This window comes from Hyla sarda, chromosome 7, assembly GCF_029499605.1.
Source record: "Hyla sarda isolate aHylSar1 chromosome 7, aHylSar1.hap1, whole genome shotgun sequence".
NCBI lineage: Eukaryota > Metazoa > Chordata > Amphibia > Anura > Hylidae > Hyla > Hyla sarda.
In genome coordinates, this window is record NC_079195.1 from 192,851,160 (window position 1) to 192,877,544 (window position 26,385).

A 26,385-nucleotide genomic window follows, 5' to 3' on the forward strand; every position below is an offset into this window, starting at 1 on the left:
TTACTTAACTCAGTGTTTACCAACCTGTGCGCCTCCAGCTGTTGCAAAACTACAACTCCCAGTGCATGCTGGGAGTTATAGTTTTGCAACAGCTGGAGGCACACAGGTAGGGAAATACTGAGTTAGGAAACAGACAATGTTTCCCAACTAGTGTGCCTCCAGTTGTTGCAAAACTACAATTCCTGGCATGCCCAGGCAGCCGAAGGGCATGCTGAGAGTTGTAGTTTTGCAACAACTGGAGGAGAGCAGTTTGGAGACCACTGTGTAGTGGTCTCCAAACTGTAGCCCTCCAGATGTTGCAAAACTACAACTTTCAGCATGCCCAGACTGCCAAGGCATGCTGGGAATTGTAGTTCGGCAACATCTGAAGGGCCAGAACTACAACTCCCAGCATGCCTGGACTGTCTGGGCATGCTGGAAGTTGTAGTTTTGCAACATCTGGAAGAGCACAGATTACAGTGGTCTCCAAACTGCGGCCCTCCCGCCAAAGGCTGTCTGGGCATGCTGGGAGTTGTAGTTTTGAAACTACCAGAAGCAGCAGTGAAGAGCTTCACTGCTGCCTCTGATGCAGATGCTGCCGCCGCCGCCTCCTCCACTGATCCACATGTCTGCCTCATGTCAGTCTTTCAAACAACAACACACCACCACCCCCTCTCCATCCCCCCCCCCCCAAAAAAAAAAAATGAGACTTGCGTTCTTTGTTTGCGTCCAAAAAAAAACCTGCAGTTAGTAAATCGATGTCTATGGGAAAAATAGCTCTACGGTACACCCAAAGGGTGACATCTTTAGAAAAAGTTCCAACAAAAAAAAACCACAACAAGAACACAAAAAATATAATTGCGCAAGATTTTGCGCAACAAAATACACTTAAAATTACTCTATATAGGTTGATGAATCCCATGTGTGCACTGTGCAGATGTCCAGTTTAAACCACTCTGGTGGGTTTTTATTGTCCACTAATAATCTTCAGTAGATTCCAATAACCCAGTAGTGTTGCTCGCGAATATTCGCAATTCGAATATTATTCGCGAATATCACATATTCGCGAATTCGCGAATTTCGCGAATATAGCGCTATATATTCGTAATTACGAATATTCGTTTTTTTTTTCTTCACAGTACATATCACAGTGATCACCCCTCTCTGCTTCCAGCTTGTATGGTGTAAAGAAGGCTGTAATACTACTGTGTGAGACTGGTGTGCGAAAATTCGCATATGCGAAAATTAGTATATGTTAAGTTTCGCTTATGTTAATTTTCACATATGCGAATTTTCACATATGATAAGTTTCACATTTCGCAATTTCCGAATATGCGAAAATAAAACTAGAATATAACGAATATGCGAATATTCGCGAATATATGACGAATATTCGTCCATATATTCGCGAATATTCGCGAATTCGAATATGGCCTATGCCGCTCAACACTATAACCCAGGTATTCCTACAGCGCCTGCATTAGAGATATCCAAATATAAAGGAATGTGGCCTTGAATCAGTACACTAACGTGGCTTGGTGCCCACATTTGCAAAGCACTGTGTGAAAAGAACAGAATATTCCTTGTATCTCTCCAAAACTGAATAACAAAAAAAAAAGCTGGAAACTATGAGTCAAAATTAAATGGTCACTGTTGTTTCAATAGTATAAGCTCTTAATAATATATCTTTACTGTAAAAAGTGCTTTTTCCTCCTGGTAGTAGTCTTATCCCCCGTCCCCCCCCGTCCCCCCTGCTGAATTATCATTCCTTCTGAAAAAAGCAGCTCCATCTGCCGTTTACAAGATAGACCTGCAGCTCAGTGACAGATCAGATTACAAGCTGCCAATAAAAGTCTATGAAGTGGGAAGGGATGAGGAGGGGGTATACGATGAGGGGAGTGAGATGAGAGACCAGAAGCTGCAGAGAGACAGAAAGAAGACTGCACAGGAGTTACTGTAAGTAAATGATCTCACCCAGGATTTGATTGACAGATTAGGACATTCACTACTTATTTATAAAGCTCTCCTTGCTGTTGCTGTTTCTTAGGGTGTGTATAGAGGCACATAAGTGCTGGCTCTCCTCCTGTGTGTGTGTGTGTGTGCAGTGTATGGCAGACACCATAGACTAGTGGACTTCAACCTGCGGACCTCCAGATGTTGCACAACTACAACTCCCACCATGCCCGGACAGCTGTTGGCTGTCAGGGCATGCTGGGAGTTGTAGTTTTGCAATATCTGGAGGTCCGCAGGTCGAAGACCACTGCCATAGACATTAGACTCCACCATCGCTGGCAAGTTATATAATGGCCAGAACTAGTTCTGCTCCTCACGTACAAACATATGGCGTAATGCTTAAAGGAGTACTCCGAGGCACAGTTTTTAGGGGGCAAATGAAGCATCAAGCAAAGCTATATTATTTACCTATGTACTTTCGTTTTCAATATTGGCCTCTTCAGGGAGTTATCTTCTTTTTTCTGTTCCACCGAAAGCTGGGTCCTTTGATGACGTTCGACTTCGTTTTCCTCCCGATCCGCCGCCATCTTAGCCCGGTGACTCATCGCTCTCATGAGTCACTGCGGGCTGTGCCGGCCTCCCAGCCCGGAGTCTGCGACGCCCCCATCACTAATTTATTCATCTATGCGCTGAGCTGAGCTGCCATAGGCTCAGCTCAGCAAACGCCTATCGCAGCGCTGACCGCCAATCAGCGCTTACGTCCGGCGCATGCGCAAGGCTCACTATATCAAAAGAATAGGAAAATTACATGGGCCAATCAGCAAGCTTAGTTTCACGCTTGCGTACTATCTACTCTTATTCACATACCAACATGCAGCGGCGGCCGAAAGCTCATTGGAGCTCGGCGACCATGTGAGGAGGACGCTTTTTGTGAGGCGGGGATAGGGAAATAAGTGGGAGAGGAGGGGGCGTGAAATATTATAATTTCGGGAAGGGGCCGAGCAGGGGAGCTACAGGGGGAGGGCAGGAGCTGTCCGGAAGTCAGGAGCGGGCTTGCTGGAAGAAGTAGTTTTTTGCATTGCGGGCAAGGAAGAGAACCCGGAAGTACCGGACACTTTGGGCGGCAATAACAGAAGAACGGCTGGGCCATTTTACATGAATGAGGGGTCGTTTAAAAGGTATTTTCATGGGCTACATTGTGGCATGTTTTGGGTGGTGCATCGGAGTACTCCTTTAAAGGCTAGCTAAACAACAGCTACTCTTAAGGGTAAGATAACACATAGCAAATATTTAGCAGATATCACGCTGAATAAAATCTGCTGCTCAGTGGGAAATACACTGCATATCCTCCTATGAGCAGACACACAGGGCTACCCGTGGCAGCCCTTTTTTGTGCAGTAAGGTTTGGAGGCGGGGCCAGCACACCGATGTGACTGTAGTGTATGAGCCCGCCTTCCAACCTCACTGTGCACACAGAGCTGCCACTGGGTAGCCCTGTGTGTCTGCTCATAGAAGGATATGCAGTGTATTTTCCGCTGTCCAGCATATTTTGCGCAGTGTGAAACACACTGCATATACACTGTGTGTGGCTTTACCCTTAAAGTGTAAAACAAAATGTCGTAGAGACATCGTAGGGATATATCAAAAGTTTTGATCAGTCGAGGTCTTAGTGTTGAGATCCCCATTGATCAGGAAAAAAGAGCAGGGATAAGCAAGAGGGAGCTTACTTTAAAGGGGTTGAAAAACGTAACACCCTATCCACCGGTTAAGGGAAACATGTATGATCCCTGGGGGTCTGGCTGCTGGGACCCTCCCCCTTCCCCTAAATCCCCTTTATGGTCTATTCACACGTACAGTATTCTGCGCAGATTTAATACACAGGATTTTCTGCTGCAGATTTCAATGTAAACTGAATGACTGAACACAGCTGGAAATTCTGAGCATCAAATCTGCCCATTAAATCTGCGCAGAATACTGTATGTGTGAATCGACTCTTACAGGGCCTGGCTCTCGTCGTTGAACTTCCTATTCAGCAACTTGTTCCAGCCCCCCACCTTCGTAGACATGCTTGTGTGGCGGTCCATTCAATCAGTGCCTGAGACAGGGTCCCATCTCAGCCATTAAATGGCTAAGTGGGCCGTCACCCCTGTGTGTTTCCGATGATGGGGGCTGGAGCACTCAAGGGACAAGCTGCTGAATGATTAGTTCAGCCGTGTGAGACAAGCCCCATAAACGAGATTGTGGGGGTCCCGGCAGTTGGACCCCCTGGGATCAGACACATCCCCTATCCTGTAGACAGGGGATACATATTTTCTTCCCTCCAGATAACATCTTCCTGGATCTCAGAGATCTTTGTCTCTCTGCCCCATAGACTTATAATGGAGCAGCAAGACAAAGATTTCTGAGAGCCAGGGAGTAATGCGCACTTATTCTGTCTCATTCTTCTGGTCGGGGAGGGTCTCAGCACTGAGAGACCATGACTGATCAAAACTTTTGACAAGGCTCCAGGGCATGTCAGACGTTTTTCCAAGTGAGGACACTTTTAGGCTATGTTTTTCTGGCAGTTTTTGTATAACAGCCAAGGCAGTTTTTGAGCCAAAGCCAGAAGTGGATTCAAAAGGAAAAGGACATATAAAGGAAGGACTTATACTTCTCCTCCCTTATGGATCCACTTCTGACTTTGGCTCAAAAACTGCAGTGGCAGATATCCAAAAACTGCCAGAAGAAAAACCAAGTGGAAACTTAGCCTTAAGAGGTTTTATCCTTGTATAAACAGCACCTGGGCAATGCTGGGAGTTGTAGTTTTGCAACAGCTAGAGGCCCATAGGATGATGTACACTGAGTGTGTGGATATATGAGAGCTATATGTTTTAGCATAACCAGGCTGTCATAATAAGCTATTGTGGTGTCCCGGTACCGCATCCTATACGGTACCTATGTATCTGTGGGTCCCCATAGCCAGAGTCCCTAGGACGTAGGGATCCCTGTGATGTAGTTTACCCCTTGTCGCCTCTATTCCAGCTCATAGAACAGTAATTTATTTAAGGTTAATGTAAATAGGGTAATATATATGTAAATAAATGGTTAATTACCTGATCCCTAGCGTTGCAGGACCTGCGGGTCAAGTGACTAGATAGACTCTATGGTATTCTGCTTAAGGTCCTTTGGAGGCCCTGTGACGTAAGCAATCCCATTACTCTCTGTAATGGTGAATGATAGATGTTCGGACCAATCGGATTCACCACGCCCTCTGCCCATATAAGGGAGTGGCGGCCATGTTTTCTCTCTCTTGTTCCTGGGCTGTCAAACGAGAAGGACCTGTACCGCAGGTCTGAGTTAGGCCCGAGCCTTGCGGCAACGCCGGATCATTCAAAATATAGAGTGTATCAATTCCCAGACACTCTGCAGCATCACCGGACCTAATAATACCCCTAAATCCGAACGGATCTGCAAATATCTACCCTAAATTCAGAGACTGTATAAATAGCTCAAGGTCCGCAACAACTGTCAGTCACTAAGCAACATAAGGACTGTTTGTACGAGACTGTTACTGTGCCTTGGATGTACCGCAAGCACTTAAGTAAAGTTGTTCAAGTTCAATCTCCTTGTGGACCTTCAGTCATTTTATGCACCTATCGTTATTGGGAAGGGCGGCGATAGACCGGAGCATTGCCTCAGCATAACAGCCCTCAGCCTGGCGTCACGAACTATAGGGTTAACATTAACCCCTCATATACCGATACCATACCACCACTACCATACACCCCCCAAGGGCTACCACACTATTATAGGACATAAAAGTATAGGGTAGTGTTTTACACACTAGGGGAGATTTATCAAAACCTGTCCGGAGTAAAAGTTGACCAGTTGCCCATAGCAACCAATCAGATCGCTTCTTTCATTTTTCAGAGTCCCTTTCAAAAATGAAAGAAAAGATCTAAATGGTTGCTATGGGCAACTCGGCAAATTTTCCTCTGGACAGGTTTTGATAAATCTCCCCAAGTGTGCCTCCAGCTAATGCAAAACTACAACTCTCAGCATGTCCAGACAGCCTCTGGCGGTCCAGGCATGCTGGGAGTTGTAGTTTTGCAACAGCTGGAGACACAGTTTGGGAAACACTGGTATTGGGCTTAGGTCCCCAAACTGTGGTCCTCTAGCTGCTATAAAACTACAAGTCCCAGCAAGCCCAGACAGCCAACGGCCGGGAGTTGAAGTTTCGCAACCACTGGTGTAGGGGTTTATATGAAGAGAACTACAAGTACCATCATATCCAGTTGTAAGTATAACCTATGAGAGGACATGTGTATAATATCGTGTATACTGTAGTATTCTGGTAGTATTTACATTGCATATTGATAAATCTCAGGGATAGTGTGCAGTTGCACTCATATACTGCTCTTTGTAGAAAACTTCCCCCAGCCAATTACTGATCGCTGTCTAATCACGTGGCGTGACATCATCACAGGTCCTTCACAATATTAAACTTGAGAGCGCTCAGTCCCGCTCCCTCATGTGAGTGATCACGTGATGCTGACGTCACTGCAGGTCCTTCATCCTCTCTGATTGAGCAGATACAGATAATCTCCTGCTCTGGGTATGTATGATTTCGTTATTGTTGCATCCGCCGGTGCTGCGGTTATTTCCCCTTGTGTGTTGTGACCTCAGCAGACAGTACTGGACACCCTATTATCTTCTCACTGATCCTTTCTAATACTGATCACAATGGCAGCCCCATCCATTGTTGGCTACTGTTACTTGTTACAGAGATGGACTGGTTTCCAGGGTCAGTTCACATTAACAACCAGCAGTACTGTAAACAAAGATCGCTCCGCCCCTCCAGTGACATCACAAATCCAGTGACATCACAGAAGTTGTAATACAAAATTTTAGGAGTTTTGTTTCTGCTCCATTTTGGATACATTTATTTCGGCTTACCTGTTCAACTTATCAGCACTGTGGTGAAATATGGATGTGTTTTTCCTGTATAGGTATGGTTTATGTCTTTACATTAGGGCTTGACAAATCCCAGGTGCCAGGTTGACATGGCGACTAAGAATTTCATTGTGGCGTCTAGGTTTTTGTCAGCCCTTTTCCAATAGGGGTTGTTCATCTTAAACAAAAAAAAAAGCTGTTTTACTTAACTTCACATCCGTTCCCTCACTGATCCCCTGTTTTGCCTCAGGTCAGCGCTCCGACGTTACATAAATAGTGGACCTCAGGTGACAGCAGAGACGGTGATTTGCTGTGGCTGTCACCAGTGATCCACTGAGATTTAATGTTGGAGGGAACTGAGGTGGAGGTAAGTGAATGTTGTCTTTTTTTTTTTTTTTCAAAGATCAGGGGGACCCTAATGATTGTGACACTTGAGGGGAGATGATAGGGATGCTAATGATCGTGACAGTTGAGGGGATATAAATATTAATGATTGTGACTGTAACACAGGGAGGTAGGGGAACACTAATGACTGACACAGGGAGGGATGCGAGGACAACAATGACTGTTAGATGGGGAGAGATGAGGGGACACTGACTGAGACACAGGGAGGGATGAGGGGAAACTAATGTCTGTCCATATCATCACATTGCTGGGGTGCAGCATCCTGGATCCTAACTAGAGATGAGCGAACTTACAGTAAATTCGATTCGTCACGAACTTCTCGGCAGTTGATGACTTTTCCTGCATAAATTAGTTCAGCTTTCAGGTGCTCCGGTGGGCTGGAAAAGGTGGATACATTCCTAGGAAAGAGTCTCCTAGGACTGTATCCACCTTTTCCAGCCCACCGGAGCACCGGAAAGCTGAACTAATTTATGCAGGAAAAGTCATCAACTGCCAAGCCGAAAAGTTTGTGACGAATAGAATTTACTGTAAGTTCGCTCATCTCTAATCCTAACCTATTTTTTATTCTTTGGCTCCTAGATTCATAACAAATTTGCCAAGCCTCGCCCTAGGTACCCCCTACCCTCCTGCTATACTTAGGGAATGTAAGCCAATAATGCAGCCAATATAGTTGAAAAAAAGCAACAAATGTTTGGTGTGAACCACATGAATAATATCCTATCAGTGAAAAGCCACCAAACTCAAAAAGTTATGAAAAATAGAAAAATCTTTATTTGAAACACAGACATTAATATAAAACGTAATTAAAAAGGATTCAGCAGCAGTCAGTAAAAAGTGCAGAGACCAACAGATACATCGTGCACCTAACCATTGATCTCTGTGTAATAGTACGCTCGTGGTAAGTAGTAAAAATGGTAATACATATATATGAAAAAGCCCAAAGAAACTACACAGACATAAATAAGGTTATAAGGAGACAAACGCTGTGATACAGCAGCTATCAACAAATGGTGTGAATAGCTAAATAATGGGAAAGAGGTACAGGGGAGACACAGTAGCTAAAAACCACCTACCAACCCCATTGCACCATGCTAACCCCTGTGATGAAAGCAAAGGAAACAATAGCTTGTCACTAGCAATGTGTAGATCTGCTGTTGTACTCACATGTATATGGTCACGCACCACCCCAACGCCGTTTCGCTACTCGCATCATCAGGGAGGTTGGTTGGACTTGAATATACGGTAAATAGCATGCCTAAAATCACACTAAGACGCTCCCTCATACTAAAGGGTTTTAATAGAAGTAATTTACAAATCTGTTTCACTTTCTGGAGCCAGTTGATATAAGAAAATGTCCGGGAATACCCCTTTAATGTCCACATGGACATGAAATGCAGATTCTGGGGGCAGTTGTTGCAAGCAGAATTCCACCGGGAAAATTTCGTACTGATCGTTGTCATGAAGACTTTCTCAATTACATACACAGAGATACAGTAAAACCTCCCAGGAAAGGTGTTATTCAACTCTTAATCAAGACCCCTTTTTTTTATTTATTACAATTTTTTTAAAGCAGTTAGGGCAGTGTCTTCCAAACTGGGTGCCTCCAGCTGTTGCAAAACTACAACTCCCAGCAACAGCTGGTGGAAAACTGTTCTTAACCCCTTAAGGACGCAGCCCTTTTTCACCTTAAGGACTGAGCCCTTTTTCGCAATTCTGACCACCGTCACTTTACGAATTAATAACTCGAAAACGCTTTTACCGAATATTCTGATTCTGAGACAGTTTTTTCGTGACATATTCTACTTTATTTTGGTGGTAAATTTTCGGCATTACTTGCATCCTTTTTTGGTGAAAAATCCCCAAATTTCATGAAAATTTTGCATTTTTCTAACTTTGAAGCTCTCTACTTGTAAGGAAAATGGATATTCCAAATAAATTTTATTTTTATTCACAAATACAATATGTCCACTTTATGTTGGCATCATAAAATGGACATATTTTAGCTTTTTGAAAAAATTAGAGGGCTTCAAAGTAGAGCAGCAATTTTCAAAAATTTCATGAAAATTGCAAATTCTGAAGGGACAGATTAGAGATGAGCGAACTTACAGTAAATTCGATTCTTCACGAACTTCTCGGCTCGGCAGTTGATGCCTTTTCCTGCATAAATTAGTTCAGCTTTCAGGTGCTCCGGTGGGCTGGAAAAGGTGGATACAGTCCTAGGAGACTCTTTCCTAGGAATGTATCCACCTTTTCCAGCCCACCGGAGCACCTGAAGGCTGAACTAATTTATGCAGGAAAAGGCATCAACTGCCGAGCCGAGAAGTTCGTGATGAATTGAATTTACTGTAAGTTCGCTCATCTCTAGGACAGATGTTACAGAACTACAACTCCCAGCATGCCTGGGCAGTCTAGGCATGCTGAGAGTTGTAGTTTGGCAACATCTGGAGGGCTACCATTTGGGCACCACTGTAACAGTGGTCTCCAAACTGTGACCCTCCAGATGTTGCAAAACTACAACTCCCAGCATGCCCAGACAGCCTTTCACTTTCATTCCCCCCACACCATAGTTTCCTTACCTGTGCCAGGATCCAGCAGTCTCCAGCGATGATCCGGGGTCCCCAGGCATCTTCTCCTCCAGGTACCGGCCTCCATCTTCTCCCCACGTTCCCCTCGACATCCAGGGTTGGGCAGAAGGGGGGTTGCCATGGCAACCCACTGTCCTACCCTGCCATTGGTCAGAATCAGTTCTGACCAATGGCAGGGGATAGGAGGAGATCGCTGCACTGCGACCTCACTCCTATCCCTCAGGATAATCAGGGCTGTCCCTGACAGCTCCGATCATCCCTATTTTCCGGATGATCAGGTCACCAGAGACCTGATCAGCCCGGAATAGCAGAAAATCGCATGCAGTAATTTTTCCGCCACGATGTCCCGTCACTGTATAATGTCCGTAATGAATTACGGGCATATACGGGTGCAAACGGGCAGTTAAAAAAAACCCATAGGCTGCAATGCAATTTAGTCTCTGCCGTCAGGGGTTTTGTAACAGCTGGGTTTCGCCGAAAATCGCGACGGAACTTCAATAACGGTAAAATCACTAGTGTGAAAAGAGCCTTACATTTAATGCTTCCTTAAAAGCTAAGCATTTTCATAATACACTTCAATAAAAAATGTGATTGCTAAAGATGTAAAAAAAAAATAATAATAATTAAAAAAAAACACTAGTGGTCTCTGTCTCTTTAATTTTGAAAATTAACCCTGGAAGCCAATTTTTTTTTAGTCCTAGAAACTAGGTATTTTGGACTATTTTTCTAAGGTGAAGGGGAGGGAGATGCGGATGTCTCTTGGCTGTGCCTCAGAGCAGTGTAATCCAGCTTTCACCAGTGTGAGCGGAAACACCCGTAAGAACCAGACTGCTTGCAGTCTTTATAGAAGAGAAGCATTTCAGTGCCCACTGACAAGCAAAACAAGGTGCTAAATAATTATTTATATGCAAAATGATTTCTCTTTGGTCATTTTATAAACGTATTTATTGTGTATTTACACCATATAGGTTCACATGGCTGCATTAGTTATATATAAAGCATGCACTTTGGGCACAAAGTTTTGCAAATGTGAATTGTTTGTGCGGACCTCATGGCAAAGAAGAGGGAGGGAGGGGGGGGGAGAAAAGGAGCAAGTTTGTTAGGGCTCTGAAGAAACACCTTTTGGGGGATCCGCAAGCAGAGTGAACATAGTAATACATAGATCAAAAGGTATTTTACATAGAAAAACACGCACATTGAGGGAGATTTATCAAAACCTGTGCCGAGGAAAATTTGCCCAGTTGCCCATAGCAGCCAATCAGATCGCTTCTTTCATTTTGCAGAGGCCTCGTTAGAAATGAGAAGTGATCTGATTGGTTGCAATGGGCAACTGGGCAAATTTTCCTCTGCACAGATTTTGATAACTCTCCCCCCGTTATGTATACAGGTCTTGGGGCACATTACTACACTGTCTTGAGCATTTTGAAAAAATTTCTTACTAATGACAGTAACGCTTTAAAGGGCCCACTCTTTAAAGGGGTACTCCGGTGGAATTTATTTATTTTATTTTTTATTTCTTATTATTTATTACTTCTATTTAAAAATCTTAATCCTTCCAGTACTTATCAGCTGCTGTATGTTCTACAGGAAGTAGCCCTCTAAGTTTCTGACCTCTGTCCATGTCAGGAACTGTCCAGAGCAGGAGAGGTTTGCTATGAGGATTTGCTCCTACTCTGGACAGTTCCTGACATGGACAGAGGTGATGAAACTTAAAGGGGTACTTCCTGTAGAACATACAGCAGCTTATAAGTACTGGAAGGATTAAGATTTTTAAATAGAAGTAATTTAACATCTCCTCAGTCGTCTGTTATGTGGTTTTAGAATCAGTCCTCTTTTTCCCCAATCAGGTTCCTACAGTGTAGGGTCCTTTACGAGATAATGGTCCTGCCTGTCTCACCACGGATGGACCACAACAGGAACAAGAGGACTGAGAAGATATTAAACCTCACCCTGGAGATTATCTGCCTGCTTACCGGAGATGTAAGGGATTCTGGGAATTACATGACAAGGCATTAGAGATGAGCGAATTTACAGTAAATTCGATTCGTCACAAACTTCTCAGCTCGGCAGTTGATGACTTATCCTGCATAAATTAGTTCAGCTTTCAGGTGCTCCGGTGGGCTGGAAAAGGTGGATACAGTCCTAGGAAAGAGTCTCCTAGGACTGTATCCACCTTTTCCAGCCCACCGGAGCACCTGAAAGCTGAACTAATTTAGGCAGGATAAGTCATCAACTGCTGAGCCGAGAAGTTCGTGACGAATCAAATTTACTGTAAGGTCGCTCATCTCTACAAGGCATCAGTCTTACTTCTGTTACTAGTCGGGACATGACCTGAGAGGCTAGAGATACTGTCATTGAATGTTGTAACATTTATCAGTGTTTCTCTCTCCGTACACAGGACTATATGGTGGTGAGCAAGACATCTGGAGAGTGTGTGATCTCAAGCCGCTGTCCCTGTGTGTTAAGAGAATGGAGCAGGACCAAAAACTCCTTCAGGAAGACTTATTCATGGAGACATGAGAAGAACATTGACCAGAAGATCCTAGAACTCATCAAGGAGATAACCGAGCTGCTGACCGGAGAGGTGAGTGCTGCTGGGAATGCTGAGATACTATATAGCAGTGGTCTCCAACCTGCGGCCCTCCAGATGTTCCAAAACTACAACTCTCAGCATGCCCGGACAGCCAACGGCTGTCCGGGCATGCTGGGAGTTGTAGTTTTGCAACATCTGGAGGTCCGCAGGTTGGAGACCACTGCTATATAGTAATACAAGGGATTAGAGATGAGCGAACTTACAGTAAATTCGATTTGTCACGAACTTCTCGGCTCGGCAGTTGATGCCTTTTCCTGCATAAATTAGTTCAGCTTTCAGGTGCTCCCGTGGGCTGGAAAAGGTGGATACAGTCCTAGGAGACTCTTTCCTAGGACTGTATCCACCTTTTCCAGCCCACCGGAGCACCGGAAAGCTGAACACATTTACGCAGGATAAGCCATCAACTGCCGAGCCGAGATGTTCGTGACGAATCGAATTTACTGTAAGTTCGCTCATCTCTACAAGGGATAACGGATGATGACTGTGTCATTGTGTGTGTCAGGTTCCTATAAGGTGTCACGATATAACAATCAATTTTTCCGTGGAGGAGTGGGAGTATTTAAAAGAACACAAGGATCTATACAAGGGCATTATCATGGAGAAGCCCCTGCTCCCCGCAACAACAGGTAAGAGAGTTTTATTATTACAAAGACTAGTTTCATGGGGGGGAGATTTATCAAAACCTGTGCAGAGGAAAAATTGACTAGTTGCCCATAGCAACCAATCAGATCGCTGCTTTCATTTTGTACAGGCCCTTTAAAAAATGAAAGAAGCAATCTGATTGGTTGCTATGGGTAACTGGGCAACTTTTCCTCTGCACAGGTTTTGAAAAATCTCCCCATGGTGTGATTTTGGATACATAAATTAGCCCATAGAATACACATATCGGGGGAGCTTTATTATTGAATTGCCCTAATCTGCCCGTTTAATGACACATGACATAAATCAGGGACCGTGACGTGAGCTCTCATCATAGACAATGGGTGTCGGCTGCTATCAGCAGCCAGCACTCGCTGTAGGTGATCAGCACCAGCAAACACGCTGATGTCAGTCACTTAGTCCTGTAAATACCACAATCAAGAGCAGTCACGGCATATAAAAGGACAAATTACAGCTGGTGACATTTTTTTTTTTTTTTAAAGAAAGTAAAAAAAGTAAGTAGAAAAAGAAAATGAAACCAATATAAATTGGGTATTGCTGTAATCCTACTGACCTATGGATTAAAGAGAACTGTGTAAAAACAACCCCCCCCCCCCCTCCCTCCAGTTTCACCATAGATTCTGTGATAAAATTGGTCCGGCATAGAATAAGCCATAATATGGCCATGTGGATGGAAAATTTAAGTTAAAGAGGTGCTCCGCCCCTAGACATCTTATTCCCTATCCAAAGGATAGGGGATAAGATGTCAGATTGCGGGGGGTCCCGCCGCTGGTGACCCCTGGGATGTACCATGCATTACCCACCTTTAGCGGCTTCCGGAACCGCTGGAGGTCCTCAGGCTGAGTCCATCTCAACCACAAGGACGGAGCATAGTGACACGGGACCCCCGTGATCAGGCATCTTATCCCCTATCCTTTGGATAGGGGATAAGATGTCTAAGCGCCGGAGTACCCCTTTAAGGCTTTTAAATGGTGCAAAGGAAAAAATGAATATTGATTGTGTCATGAAGGAGTAAAGCTAGGCCTGCAACTTTTTAACCCCTTCAAAAACTGGCCAATTTTTCATTTTTCGTTTTTTTTCTTATAGCCTCTACTCCTTTTTTTATTTATTTTTTATTCTTCAGACCCATAGGGGGGGGGGGGGGCTTGTTTTATGCAGGACAAATTATACTTTGTAGTGAAAAAATACAGCACAACTAGTTCAATGTGCAGTCAAACGGACACGTTAGTTTAATAAAAATACAATTATACCCAATATATCTGGTACAATTATGCCGTTTGCCATGTGGGATCAATAATGTTATATTTTAATAGTTCAAACAGTTACGCAAGCGGCAATACCAATGATGTATTTTTTTTATTTTTTTATCTATTACATTTTTTATATGAAAAAATGGGAAAGGAGAGGGATTTAAAGACTTTAATTTTTATTATAGGAGGGGTTTAGTTATAGTTTAAACATTTATAAATGTTGTTTTTTTTTTTCTTCACCTTTTTAGTCCACCCTAAAGTACTTGCATAAGCAATCATTAGATTGTTTATACAGATCAATGCAGTACATCTATATTGCATTGATCCATCACATGTGGTTGCGGAGACTCCTCTATTGCTGGATAGAGCATTTGCAGCAGCCATAGAGGCCACAGGCTAATGTGACAACTGATTGCTCCCCCCCCCCCCATCCTGCTGCCAAGAGGCAATCTGCACCACCGGTGACAAATGGTAAAATGTCCGTTTAGATGCAGCTGTCAAAATGGTCATGTGTCGTTAACTTGCCATGTGTTGGGGATCTTTGTGGCCCTGTGTTTTTACTGGCAGCCACAATAGGGCCAGATTTATTGAGCAGCCGGCGCCTCTTTATAGATCCAGCGCTGCTGACAGGGGCAGGATTTTACATAATGCCGGCCTATAAAACCCCGCTCTTAGTAAATCCCCTTCCAAAGTGTATTCACTGTGTGTGTTTTCTTACTACAGATAGATCCAGTAAGAGATATCGTATCGAGAGATCTCCTAGTCCCCAGGATTGTGTAGCAGAAGATCTCAGCATCCCACAGGATCATCAGGTACATGGAGCTGAGGTCTCAATATATACTTGATATTATTCTGTAGTGGAGCCATGCAGTCCTTACCCTCTGGTATTCTTTTGTTGAATTTGCACTATTTAGAATGAAAGTTTACTCAATATTAAAATAGAAGATTTTGATGATGATGATGATGATGACGACTCCTATTTTATGGAGATGGAACATTCAAATGACAAAACTACAGGTGAGTAATAACCTCTATATACAGTTCCTGTAATTCATCCCTTAGGAATAATGATATACGATTGTTGTTATGAGATGTGTAGCATGTAAATTGGGGATCAAAGTGTGAATACACCCTAAATGAATAGGAAGTGATCCACAGTGTGAAAATGTTACAGAATGACTTACCTGACCACAAATCATTTCTGGAATATGCCAAATAGCGTGGACCGTCCCACCATGGTAAGGTGACCTCATTCTGGGACGTATAGAGGCTCTATACTCCTCCATCCCCCACAGCAAGGGGCTGGAGGCAGTGGAGTCCTTCCTCAAGACGAGAGGGAATCCATACATCCCACATAACAAACTGGTAATGGCACTATTAACATTTGTTCTTACAAAAAACTACTTCCAATTTGAAGGAGAGTCTTTCCACCAAAGCCGAGGTACAGCGATGGGGAGCCCCTGCTCCCCCAGTTACGCTAATCTGTACCTCGGCTGGTGGGAGGACCAAGTGGTTTTTAGTGACAGGATGTCGTCATGGACTAGTCACATAACATTGTGGCTTAGATTCATTGACGACATCCTGATCATTTGGTCGTCCACTAAAGAGATGTTTGAGGCCTTTGTGAGGGAGCTGAATGTAAACCAATTAGGACTTAAATTCACGAGCACCAATCAGTGCTGAGAGTATGGTGTTCCTGGATTTAAAAATTTGGGTCACAAAAGACAGAAATGTTCAGACCACAGTTTTCCGAAAAGAAACAGCCACGAATTCCCTGCTTCAGTGGGACAGTTGCCATCCGCGCCCACTGAAGCAGGGAATTCCAACGGGACAGTACCTCCGTATTAGGAGAAATTGTTCTACTTTGGAAGAATTTAGAAGTAAAGCTGATGAATTTCGCACTAGATTAAAGAACAGGGGATATCCTAATAAAATACTAAAAAGAGCTTCTCACAGAGCACTGAAAGCAAATAGGTCCTCACTTCTGACTCCAAAGATAAAAGACAATAAAGAAGGAAAACAGATGGCATTTAAAGGGGTACTCCAATGCCCCAGCGTTCGGAACATTTTGTTCCGAACGCTTGGAGCAGGTGGCTGGGGTTGTGACATCACATCACGCCCCCTCAATGCAAGTCCATAGACTTGCTGGAGGGGGCGTGGCGTGACATCACGAGGGGCGTTACAGTGACTTCACGACCCCCGCTGCCACTCCAAGCGTTCTAAACGAATGTTGGGTTCTGCACAGAGATCGCGGTGGGACCCCCGCAATCAGACATCTTATCCCCTATCCTTTGGATAGGGGATAAGATGTCTTGGGGCCAGAGTACCCCTTTAAAGGAGAGGTAACAGGATCTCTTCATTCTCTTGGGAGAACCACCAATCTCATGTCTAGAAGTGTGCTTCTCAAGCACAACAGATAAGGGTTGTCTACACAGCAGATGGAATTTAGAAAATATGAATTTGTGGCCCAAATATTCTCTTACCATAGAGTTTATATTGCTCTTCAGCATGAATCTGTAAAATGCTGGGTTCCACACATGTGACCACAAACTCATATCCAAGATTTGTGTTTCTTACAGATGAGTCCAGTGAGAGAGATCCACCTGAGACCTGTTCCAGTCCTCTGTGTTCACAAGAAGGTATAGATGAAGATCTCAATGGTTCTGAGGACAATCAGGTACAAGGAGTTGGGGTCTCAGCATGTACTCTGCCTTTTGTTCAGTTTTGTATAATGAAATGGGCCCTATGCTTTAAACAAAACTTTGCATGAAAGGAGATATGCAGTGTAAAACTTATGTCCCCCTGTACTCGGGCTGCAAAAACAAAAAAACAAACCATCCTACATGCCCCCTTTTGCTCCGGTATCGGCGTCCCGTTCCTCTGCTGCTGCTCGTCTCTGTGCTTCTTGGGCTTGAAACATCTCTCCTCGGCCGGTGATAGGCTGCGCATATTGTAAGACATAAGATGTATGTCATTTTGTAAGATCCTGCTAGTTAGTATAGGGAATGATGGGGGTAACAGTACGTGCTCTCTCTGGGGGTGGGGGCACCCTACGCTATCACAGTGTTAAAGAAACGCAGGATGTTTGGGGGGGCCACGGGTACTGTTCTAGAAATTCCATTTGTTTTAAAACTTGTATTTTTTTATGCACGTATCAGGATGAAGATCTACTTGATATTAAAGTTAAAGTTGTCGATGAAGAAGAAGAGGAGGAGGAGGAGGAGGATGATATGTATTTCATGGACGATAAGCAGTGTAAAGAAGAAGAGGAAGAAATCCCTGTATTTATTGGTATAGGTGAGCCATGGAGGACTCCTAGTCAGGAGGATTATTCCCTTATCTCATGAAGTTAATTCAAGATGAGGGACTGCCACAAGTTAGGTCCTATGAGAACTATTGTCAAACATAAGATAAGAAGTTATATGTGAGCACCTATCGGAGAAGGTTTCGGGTATAATATATATATATATATATACCAAAACACTTCTTGACGTTTTTCCTTTTCTGATAGTGTACCTATATTCCTGTATATATTATCTATGTGGTAGCTGTATACAGTGACATTGGCTATCCCTCAACACTGATGTTAAAATTGAGACATTCGCCAGTATATCCTTTATATGAAGGACATACCAGAGCCCGCACACCAACGCCAAGGTTTCTCAAATGGCGTGGGACCTAACGCTAAACCTACCTGTGCGTGATAAGCAAAACAGGGGCCAGTGGGCAATTACGGCATTAGGCCGACTTACAGCCTCCCCCCAGATACCCTCCAGTGTGGCTCACTGCCTATAGTGAGAGCAGAAGCAGCGCGTCTCCGGCACCATGAGAAGAAAGAATAGAAGTACGGGCACTGTATTTCATATAACATAAAGGTGCACATTATATGTATGGGCTCAGTGGAGTCATGCCGGCCCGCACATCATGGACATCGGGGGGTGGGGACCTGTGTGTCAATCACACAGTGGTCCAGCGCTCACTTACAGGGGATAGGTGTGGCGGAGGTGGGGCATTACGATCCCCAGCCACGCCTATCTGACTGTATCTGACCGTACGATAAAACTATTTTCTGGCTGATAGAGTGATAAACAGCAGCCAAAAGTACAGCTGCATTACACGTATCATCATCTATACTATCATGGTATTAGTCTGGGGGGTATAATTTCCATGACAGTTGCGCTTTAATGATCCTGTACAGAAACCAGCGTAAATTTTATACTGCTGCATGGGTAACTGTCTGAACTATTAAAATAAAATGTTTATGATTTACCAACATTTAGTTTTAATAGTTCAGACAGTTAGCCATGCTGCAGTATCAGATATGTTATCAGATTTTATTTTATTTTTTTACTTTTTGTATAGCAATAGGAAGAGGGGGAGCTAATTTTTATTGGTGGAGCGGTTTATTTACATTATTATTATACATTTTTTTTTTCAACTTTTTTTCAGCTTTTTTTTTTTTTTTTTTTTTTTTTTTTTTTTATATAGCACTCCTATACACATGGGGGTATGTGCAGACTGCAGAGCATTGCACCTGACCCATGTCTGTAGTACTACAAACACTAGGATGCAATGCTCTGCACATACCCCCATGGGGAAAGTGGTGTGCACTGCACACCGATATACACATAGGGGCCATTATACCCCCTCTAATGACTCCTGTGTCATTATATTTCCCCCCTCTGATGCCCTGTGTCATTATATTCACCCCCTCTGATTCCCCATGTGTCATTATATTCACACCCTCTGATGCCCCCAGTGTCATTATACCCCTCCTCTAATGCCCCTGTGTCATGATATTTCAGCCCAACCCCCCCTCCCCTCTCCTGTACCACATTATTACCAAACCTCCCCTCCTCTCTGATCCCCTGCTACCTGTCCTCCGCCCCCATGTGCGCTCCGGCAGGCTCAGGGGCTCGGTGGTCACTGTTGGTACTGGACCGCATCTGGGGTGCTGTCATCCCGCGCGGCTTGCTATAGGCTGCAGCGCACAGCTGCAGCCTAGAGGAGCTTAATTAAAGGTAAAAACCCATTGCCCCGTTATATGTGAATTCCTCAGGCATTTGTCCCTGGTTGTCTGAAGCAGGGCTAAATGCCTGAAGAATTCACCTGCCCGGCACCCTGAACTGCATGTCCTGGGCGTCGGGCGATACAATTTCCACAAAGGCTGCTGCGGTCAGGCGTGAGTCATGAAAATCCCGCAGCAGCCTCGTGGCTGTGGACAACGAATTGGGGCGATTATTCGATAACTGTAATCATCGACAACTAATCCCGTTATCTAATTTAATCGATTTTATCAATTAATCGTTGCAGCTCTAATATATATATATCTTCACTTTTTGTAGCGTAACGAATAGAAAAAAAAAACCTTTGCTTTTAACCAGTTTTGTTTTGACACACTTTGACCTTTGTGCACCCATAGAAAACCATGGAATATGTTTAGAAAATAAATAAACAAATCTGCAAGGAGCCTTAACAAGTAGATTATATAGGTAGGACGCCAAAAGTGATGGCATTGTAGAGGAAAGGAGATTGTGATCTCAAAAGTGGGAAAGAAGAGTACAAAAATTGGTGAAAATCATATCGTGTGACATGTTAAATGGGCACTGTCAGATATAAAACCTTTTTCTATGTTGTACATCTTGGCAAAACATAAAATTTTCTTATGAAGTATATTAGAAATGTTAATTTCCTTTTTTATAGAAATCATGGCTTTGTCCAAGCTGAAGCACAGGTATGGAAAAAGTCCAGTAAGTGAGGGTGGGCTCGCACTCCTCTGTGCTCTCTCCTGTCTGATAGCACTCCTCTGTGCTCTCTCCTGTCTGATATGACTCCTCTGTGCTCGCTCCTGTCTGATAATACTCCTCTGTGCTCTCTCCTATCTGATAGGACTCCTCTGTGCTCTCTCCTCAATGATAGGACTCCTCTGTGCTCTCTCCTGTCTGATAGGACTCCTCTGTGCTCTCTCCTCAATGATAGTACTCCTCTGTGCTCTCTCCTGTCTGATAGCACTCCTCTGTGCTCGCTCCTGTCTGATAGCACTCCTCTGTGCTCGCTCCTGTCTGATAGGACTCCTCTGTGCTCTCTCCTCAATGATAGGACTCCTCTGTGCTCTCTCCTGTCTGATAGCACTCCTCTGTGCTCGCTCCTGTCTGATAGCACTCCTCTGTGCTCGCTCCTGTCTGATAGGACTCCTCTGTGCTCTCTCCTGTTTGATAGTACAGAAGAGAGCACAGAGGCTTCCTATCAAACAGGAGAGAGCACAGAGGAGTGCTATCACACAGGAGAGAGTACAGAGGAGTCCTATCAGACAGGAGAGAGCACAGAGGAGTGCTAGCCCACCCTCACTTACTGGACTTTGTCCATGTCTGTGTTTCAGCTTGGGCAAAGCCATGATTTTATAAGCCATGATTTCTATAAAAAGGAAATACATTTTTCTTATGAACAATACAATACAGGAATATGGGTGCACTACTGTGGTAGCTGTATACAGTGACATTGGCTATCCCTCAACACTGATGTTAAAATTGAGACATTCCCCAGTATATCCTTATATGAAGGACATACCAGAGCCTGCACACTAATGCCAAGGTTTCTCAAATGACGCAGGACCTAGCGCTAAACCTACCTGTGCGTGATAACCTAAACAGGGGCCAGTGGGCAATTACGGCCGCATTAGCGCTAGTTCCCGTGCCATTTGAGAAACCTTGGCGTTGGTGTGCGGGCTCTGGTATGTCCTTCATATAAGGATATACTGGCTAATGTCTCAATTTTAACATCAGTGTTTAGGGATAGCCAATGTCATTGTATACATCTACCACAGTAGTGCGCCCATATTCCTGTATTGTATTCTAATTGTTACACATCCACACTGTTTATCTGGTGTAGGATTCTATTGTGGCACTTGTAGTCCGCTGCAGGCATCTTCCATTGTATGCATTTTTATGCTGGGGATCGCCCCTAGCAACGGACTGCAAGGGCAGGATCTGCTCCCCCAGTATAAATGCACAACCGCATTTGGGGTTGAGCACCTCCAGCCATTTGAGACCACGTTTTTTGTTGTTGTTTACATTTTGTACTTGGAGGTGTGTAAACTCCATATGTAATGCGCCTTGAACATTATCCAGGCAGCATTAGGGTAGCACCTGTGAGGCCATGCACCTATATTAGCCAACTCAGGTGGGGTTTGCAGTTTTCCTCCCCCTCCCATTGTATGTGTGTTTAGTCACGCTGGAGGGTACCTGGGAGGATGCTGTGAATCCACCTAATGCGGCCGTAATTGCCCACTGGCCCCTGTTTTGCTTTTCACGCACAGGTAGGTTTAGCGTTGGGTCCCACGCCATTTGAGAAACCTTGGCGTTGGTGTGCGGGCGCTGGTGTGTCCTTCATATAAGGATACACTGGCAAATGTCTCAATTTTAACATCAGTGTTGAGGGATTAGCCAATGTCATTGTTTACATCTACCACAGTAGTACACCCATATTCCTGTATTGTATTATTCTAATTGTTACACATCCACACCGTCTATCTGGTGTAGGATTCTATTGTGGCACTTGTAGTCCGCTGCAGGCATCCTCCATTGTATGCATTTTTATGCTGGGGATCGCCCCTAGCAACGGACTACAAGGGCAGGATCTGCTCCCCCAGTATAAATGCACAACCACATTTGGGGTTGAGCACCTCCAGCCATTTGAGACCACGTTTTTTGTTGTTGTTTACATTTTTCTTATGAAGTATATTAGAAAGGTTAATGTTTTGCCAAGATGTAAAAAATTATAAAAAGTTTTTGAATCGGACAGTGGCCATTTAAATAGTGAACTGGGGAATGTTGGATTCAGGCAAAAATATTAATAGTTTGGCTGAGCATGCAGGCGCAAGAGGACTTGCAACTCTCAAAAAATGGATGTCACAATCCTCACACTGCATTATGGCAGTAAAAGTAAAGATTTTGGAACATTTCAGGTGTCATTGGAAGCGGTCTGTGTAAGTGTATGCTTTGTTTTCTAAACTAGAGGTCTTCATATTTCCTAGTTTGTAGTCAGACTTTTCTGTTTCCTTCCATAGAACTAGAAGCACATGAGTCTCGGTTAGGGGAATAGCTGTATGTGAGCTTTATAGGATGAGGGGTTATGTACTAAAGATAAAAGTAACACATTTTTTTCCCCCACAGATGGTTACAGCAAGAACCTGCTTTCATCCCCAGAAAATGACACTATACCAAATTCTGCAGGAGGAAATCGGTATCCCTGTCTGGAGTGTCGGAAATGGTTTACACAAAGAAAAGATCTTATTAGACATCAAGAAAATCACACAGGAGAGAAACCATTTTTATGTCAGGACTGTGGGAAAGGCTTTGCCAGAAAAGCAAATCTAATTCAGCATCAGAGAACCCATACCGGCGAGAAGCCATTTTCATGTTCGGTGTGTGGGAAATGTTTTAGCCAAAAGTCAGGACTTCTTGGGCATCAAAAAACTCACACAGGGGAAAAACCATTTTCATGTTCGAAATGTAGCAAATGTTTTACCCAGAAGTCATGTCTCATTGAACATGAGAAAATCCACACAGGAGAGAGACCCTTTTCATGTTCAAAATGTGGGAAATGCTTTATCCATAAATCGGATCTTGTTAGGCATCACAGAATTCACACAGGAGAAAGGCCATTTTCATGTACTGAATGTGGGAAATGTTTTACTCAGAAACAAGATCTTGCTAAACATGAGAAAATTCACACAGGGGAGAAGCCTTTTTCTTGTACTGACTGTGGGAGAAGTTTTACTCTGAAATCTGATCTTGTTAAACATCAAAGAATACACACAGGCGAGAAGCTATTTACATGTTTAGACTGTGGGAAATGTTATACCCAGAAATCAGGACTTGTTGACCATCAGAAGATGCACACAGGAGAGAAGCCCTTTTTATGTTTGGATTGTGGGAAACGATTTACAAAGAAGTCAAGTCTTGTCGACCATCAAAGAACTCACACGGGGAAGCCGTTTCCATGTTTGGAGTGTGGGAAAAGTTTTAACAGGAAATCATCTCTCGTTGAACATCAGATTCTTCACACAGGGGAGAAGCCCTATAAATGCCTGGAATGTGGGAAAGGTTTTAACCAAAAGTGGGGTCTTGTTGAACATCAAAAAATTCACAGAGGGGAGAAGCCGTTTTCATGTACAGAATGTGGGAAATGTTTTACTCAAAAGTCTGGTCTTGTGGACCATCAGAAAACTCACACAGGGGAGAAACCATTTTTATGTTTGGATTGTGGTAAATGTTTTACCCGGAAATCGGTTCTTGCCGAACATCAGAGAATTCACACCGGGGAGAAACCGTTTTCGTGTGTGGAATGTGGAAAATGTTTTTCCAAGAAGTCCGTTTTTGTGGACCATCAAAAAGTTCACACCACACAAAAGCGTTTTTCTTGTTTGGAGTGTGGCAGAGGTTTTAACAGAAAATTGGACCTTATTGAGCACCTTCGAAGTCACACAGGTGAAAAGCCGTTCTCTTGTCTGGAATGTGGCAAATGTTTTTCTAAGAAATCCGTTCTTGTTGACCATAGGAAAATTCATGCCAAAGAGTATTCTTGCCTGGAGTGTGGAAAGTGTTTTTCCAAAAAAAGGGTTTTTGTTGACCATCAGAGAACTCATATAGATGAGAAGCTAGTGTTTTATCAAAATCCAGAAAATATTTCTAGCACAGATCAAGTTGGTTAGAACATAAGATTCTATACAAAGAATTAAAGGGGTATTTCGGTTTCATACGTCTTATCCCCTATCCTTTTGGATAGGGGATAAGATGTATAAAGCCAGAATACCCCTTTAAGTTTCATGAGCTTTCACTCCAAAATTTGGACTTTTGTGGGGTCTGTGACTAGACGTCCAGGTGGGATAAAGAATAGCAGAGAGCCTTGCTGTCTTGTGAAGTGGTGAAACTTCCGTTCAAAGGACTGAGTCTTCCTTTAGTCTGTAGAGCCTCTGGGTGCTTTTTTTCTTCTTCTTCTTTTATATAGTTTTAGATACAGTAGTTTAACTGTATTACTGGTGACTCCTGTCCTAAAACAGCACTTAAACAGAAAGCATTATTCCATTCCTGATACAGCTCAGGACTAAAAAATGGTGGTACATGTAACAATAAGCATTCTGCCCCGAAATTGGTTACTATGGACAATTGCTCACTTTTTCTTTTCACGTGTTTTGGTGCACTTTTTCAGTGTTTTTTTTTTTTTTTTTCATAAACAAAATTGAAATCTAGATGTGGAGCAACCATTAAAACTTTTCCACAAAATGAACATGTTTTTTCATGGAAATTGTTCAAAGGCACATACAACGGTTGTTGAATAAGGTGCACAGTGTCCCATGTATGATCAGCTATAGGTGGTTTATAAAATACAGATTTTACTGATCAATCAAAATATGTGAGTCGTGTTAGAAATAGCCATTTACACACAGATATTTTTTTAGGATTGGAATTACTTTTACATCACACATGGTTTTCGTTTGTTTATGTGCTCCAATAATAGATTCGTATTACTTATCATCTAATTACCATGATGTTTTTCAGGTAGATCTTAGGCTGCATTCACACCACGTTTTTGCAATACAGTTCCCGAATCAGGTTTTTGATGAAAAACAGATTCCTCAAAACCTGACTAAACTGTATTAAAACTTGTGTACAAATTTCAACCCGTATACAGTTAAAAACCGTATACGGTTTGAAAAATGATGTCCGGTTGCATACGTTTTAAAGAAAAAAAACGTATAAGTTTTTAACTTTTCACTCCAGTTTGAATAAAGTTTTACTTGTTTGATTGAAATTCCAAGAAAAAAAACTGTGCAAAGTCAAAAAACGTACAATGAAAACCGGATGGAACCGTACGCACATACGGTTCCCATTGACTCCCATGTTAAAAAAAAAAAATGTATACGGTTTAATACAGTTTTTCACCAGGACCAAAAACCGTGGTAGACTACAGTTTTGGGTATGGGGAAAAAAAACTGACACAAAACCGTACAGGATGCAAAACGAACACAACCTGATGCATCTTTTTGCATAAGGTTTTCAAGGGAGAGTCAATGCATACGGTTATCAATATAATTCCGTACGGTTTTCACAGTGGAAACGTATATGGGAACTGTATTGCAAAAACGTGGTGTGAATGCACCCTTAAAGGAATTATCCACCATAATATTATTATTTTATTTTTTTGTGCATACCTGCGAGTCAGTAATGAATGTGCTTAGGAAGGGTCCGTGCTTGCCTTGGGGCTAAATGGCTGTCTTGTGACTCCACCATAATGCTGCTTGCTTTTTGTGAAATGCCTATTTCCTGTTGCAGTTCCCTCCCTCCAACTACAAGCCCCAGGATCCCTTGTTTGTAAGTGTAAGGTCACTTTTCTCCCTCCCACACATCAGTCACGCCACCCTTTGCAGCACACCTGAGCTATGCGTGCTGTTCATGAAACTTCAATTCCCTGCAGCCCTGTGGAGAATGATCTGCTTCCCACCCAGCGGTCGCTCCACCCATTGAAGCAGACAGGCTCCCTTTTTCAATACCTTACTAGTGATGTAATATCTTGGGCCGCCCTGCAACCTTCCATATGACGGAAAATAGTAACGGGCATGCACTATTTCTTCCGTTCATTCACCCGTCACAAAATACTGTCCGTTATTAATAACTGGCTATAACGGGTTAAAACAGATAATGTAAAAATCCCATAGATTATAATGGGATTTTCTAACGCCCGTATGGGATTTTGTAACGGCCGATTTTCAGGTTTTTTATAACGGAACATTGAAGGGATCTTTAAAATGGATACATTTAATAGTGTGAAAGCAGCCTTATTGGCATCAGGTTTCAAAACTGCAATGGAGTTTTTGTACAATGAACGAAGAGAGTTGAAATACATAGAAAGGGCCAGATCGATGTGAAGAGGTCAGTCAGGAGATTAAGAGAAAATGCATTGTGGTACTGTATGGTATGTTATGGCTTTACAATGATATAGCACAGTAAAATAAAAATAATGCATGATT

At 43.2% G+C, this 26,385-nt stretch overlaps 1 protein-coding gene across 8 annotated transcripts; it reads left to right on the plus strand.

Moving 5' to 3' along the window:
* Window positions 1-1,903: 1,903 nt before the first annotated feature.
* On the plus strand, window positions 1,904-24,400 carry LOC130282954 (zinc finger protein 260-like). Of its 8 annotated transcripts, none has more exons than XM_056531965.1 (9): window positions 1,923-1,935; window positions 11,702-11,834; window positions 12,253-12,438; window positions 12,950-13,073; window positions 15,081-15,169; window positions 15,272-15,374; window positions 16,937-17,034; window positions 17,516-17,654; window positions 22,529-24,400. In XM_056531965.1, exons 2-9 carry the CDS (start codon window positions 11,733-11,735, stop codon window positions 24,067-24,069), a joined length of 2,382 nt encoding a protein of 793 aa, XP_056387940.1. In that variant the 5' UTR covers window positions 1,923-1,935; window positions 11,702-11,732; the 3' UTR covers window positions 24,070-24,400. The 8 variants fall into 8 exon arrangements, with proteins under 8 accessions (XP_056387944.1, XP_056387940.1, XP_056387945.1 ...); XM_056531964.1 differs by lacking the exon at window positions 1,923-1,935 and adding an exon at window positions 6,463-6,526; XM_056531962.1 differs by lacking the exon at window positions 1,923-1,935 and adding an exon at window positions 6,579-6,920.
* The last annotated feature ends 1,985 nt before the right edge of the window (window positions 24,401-26,385 follow it).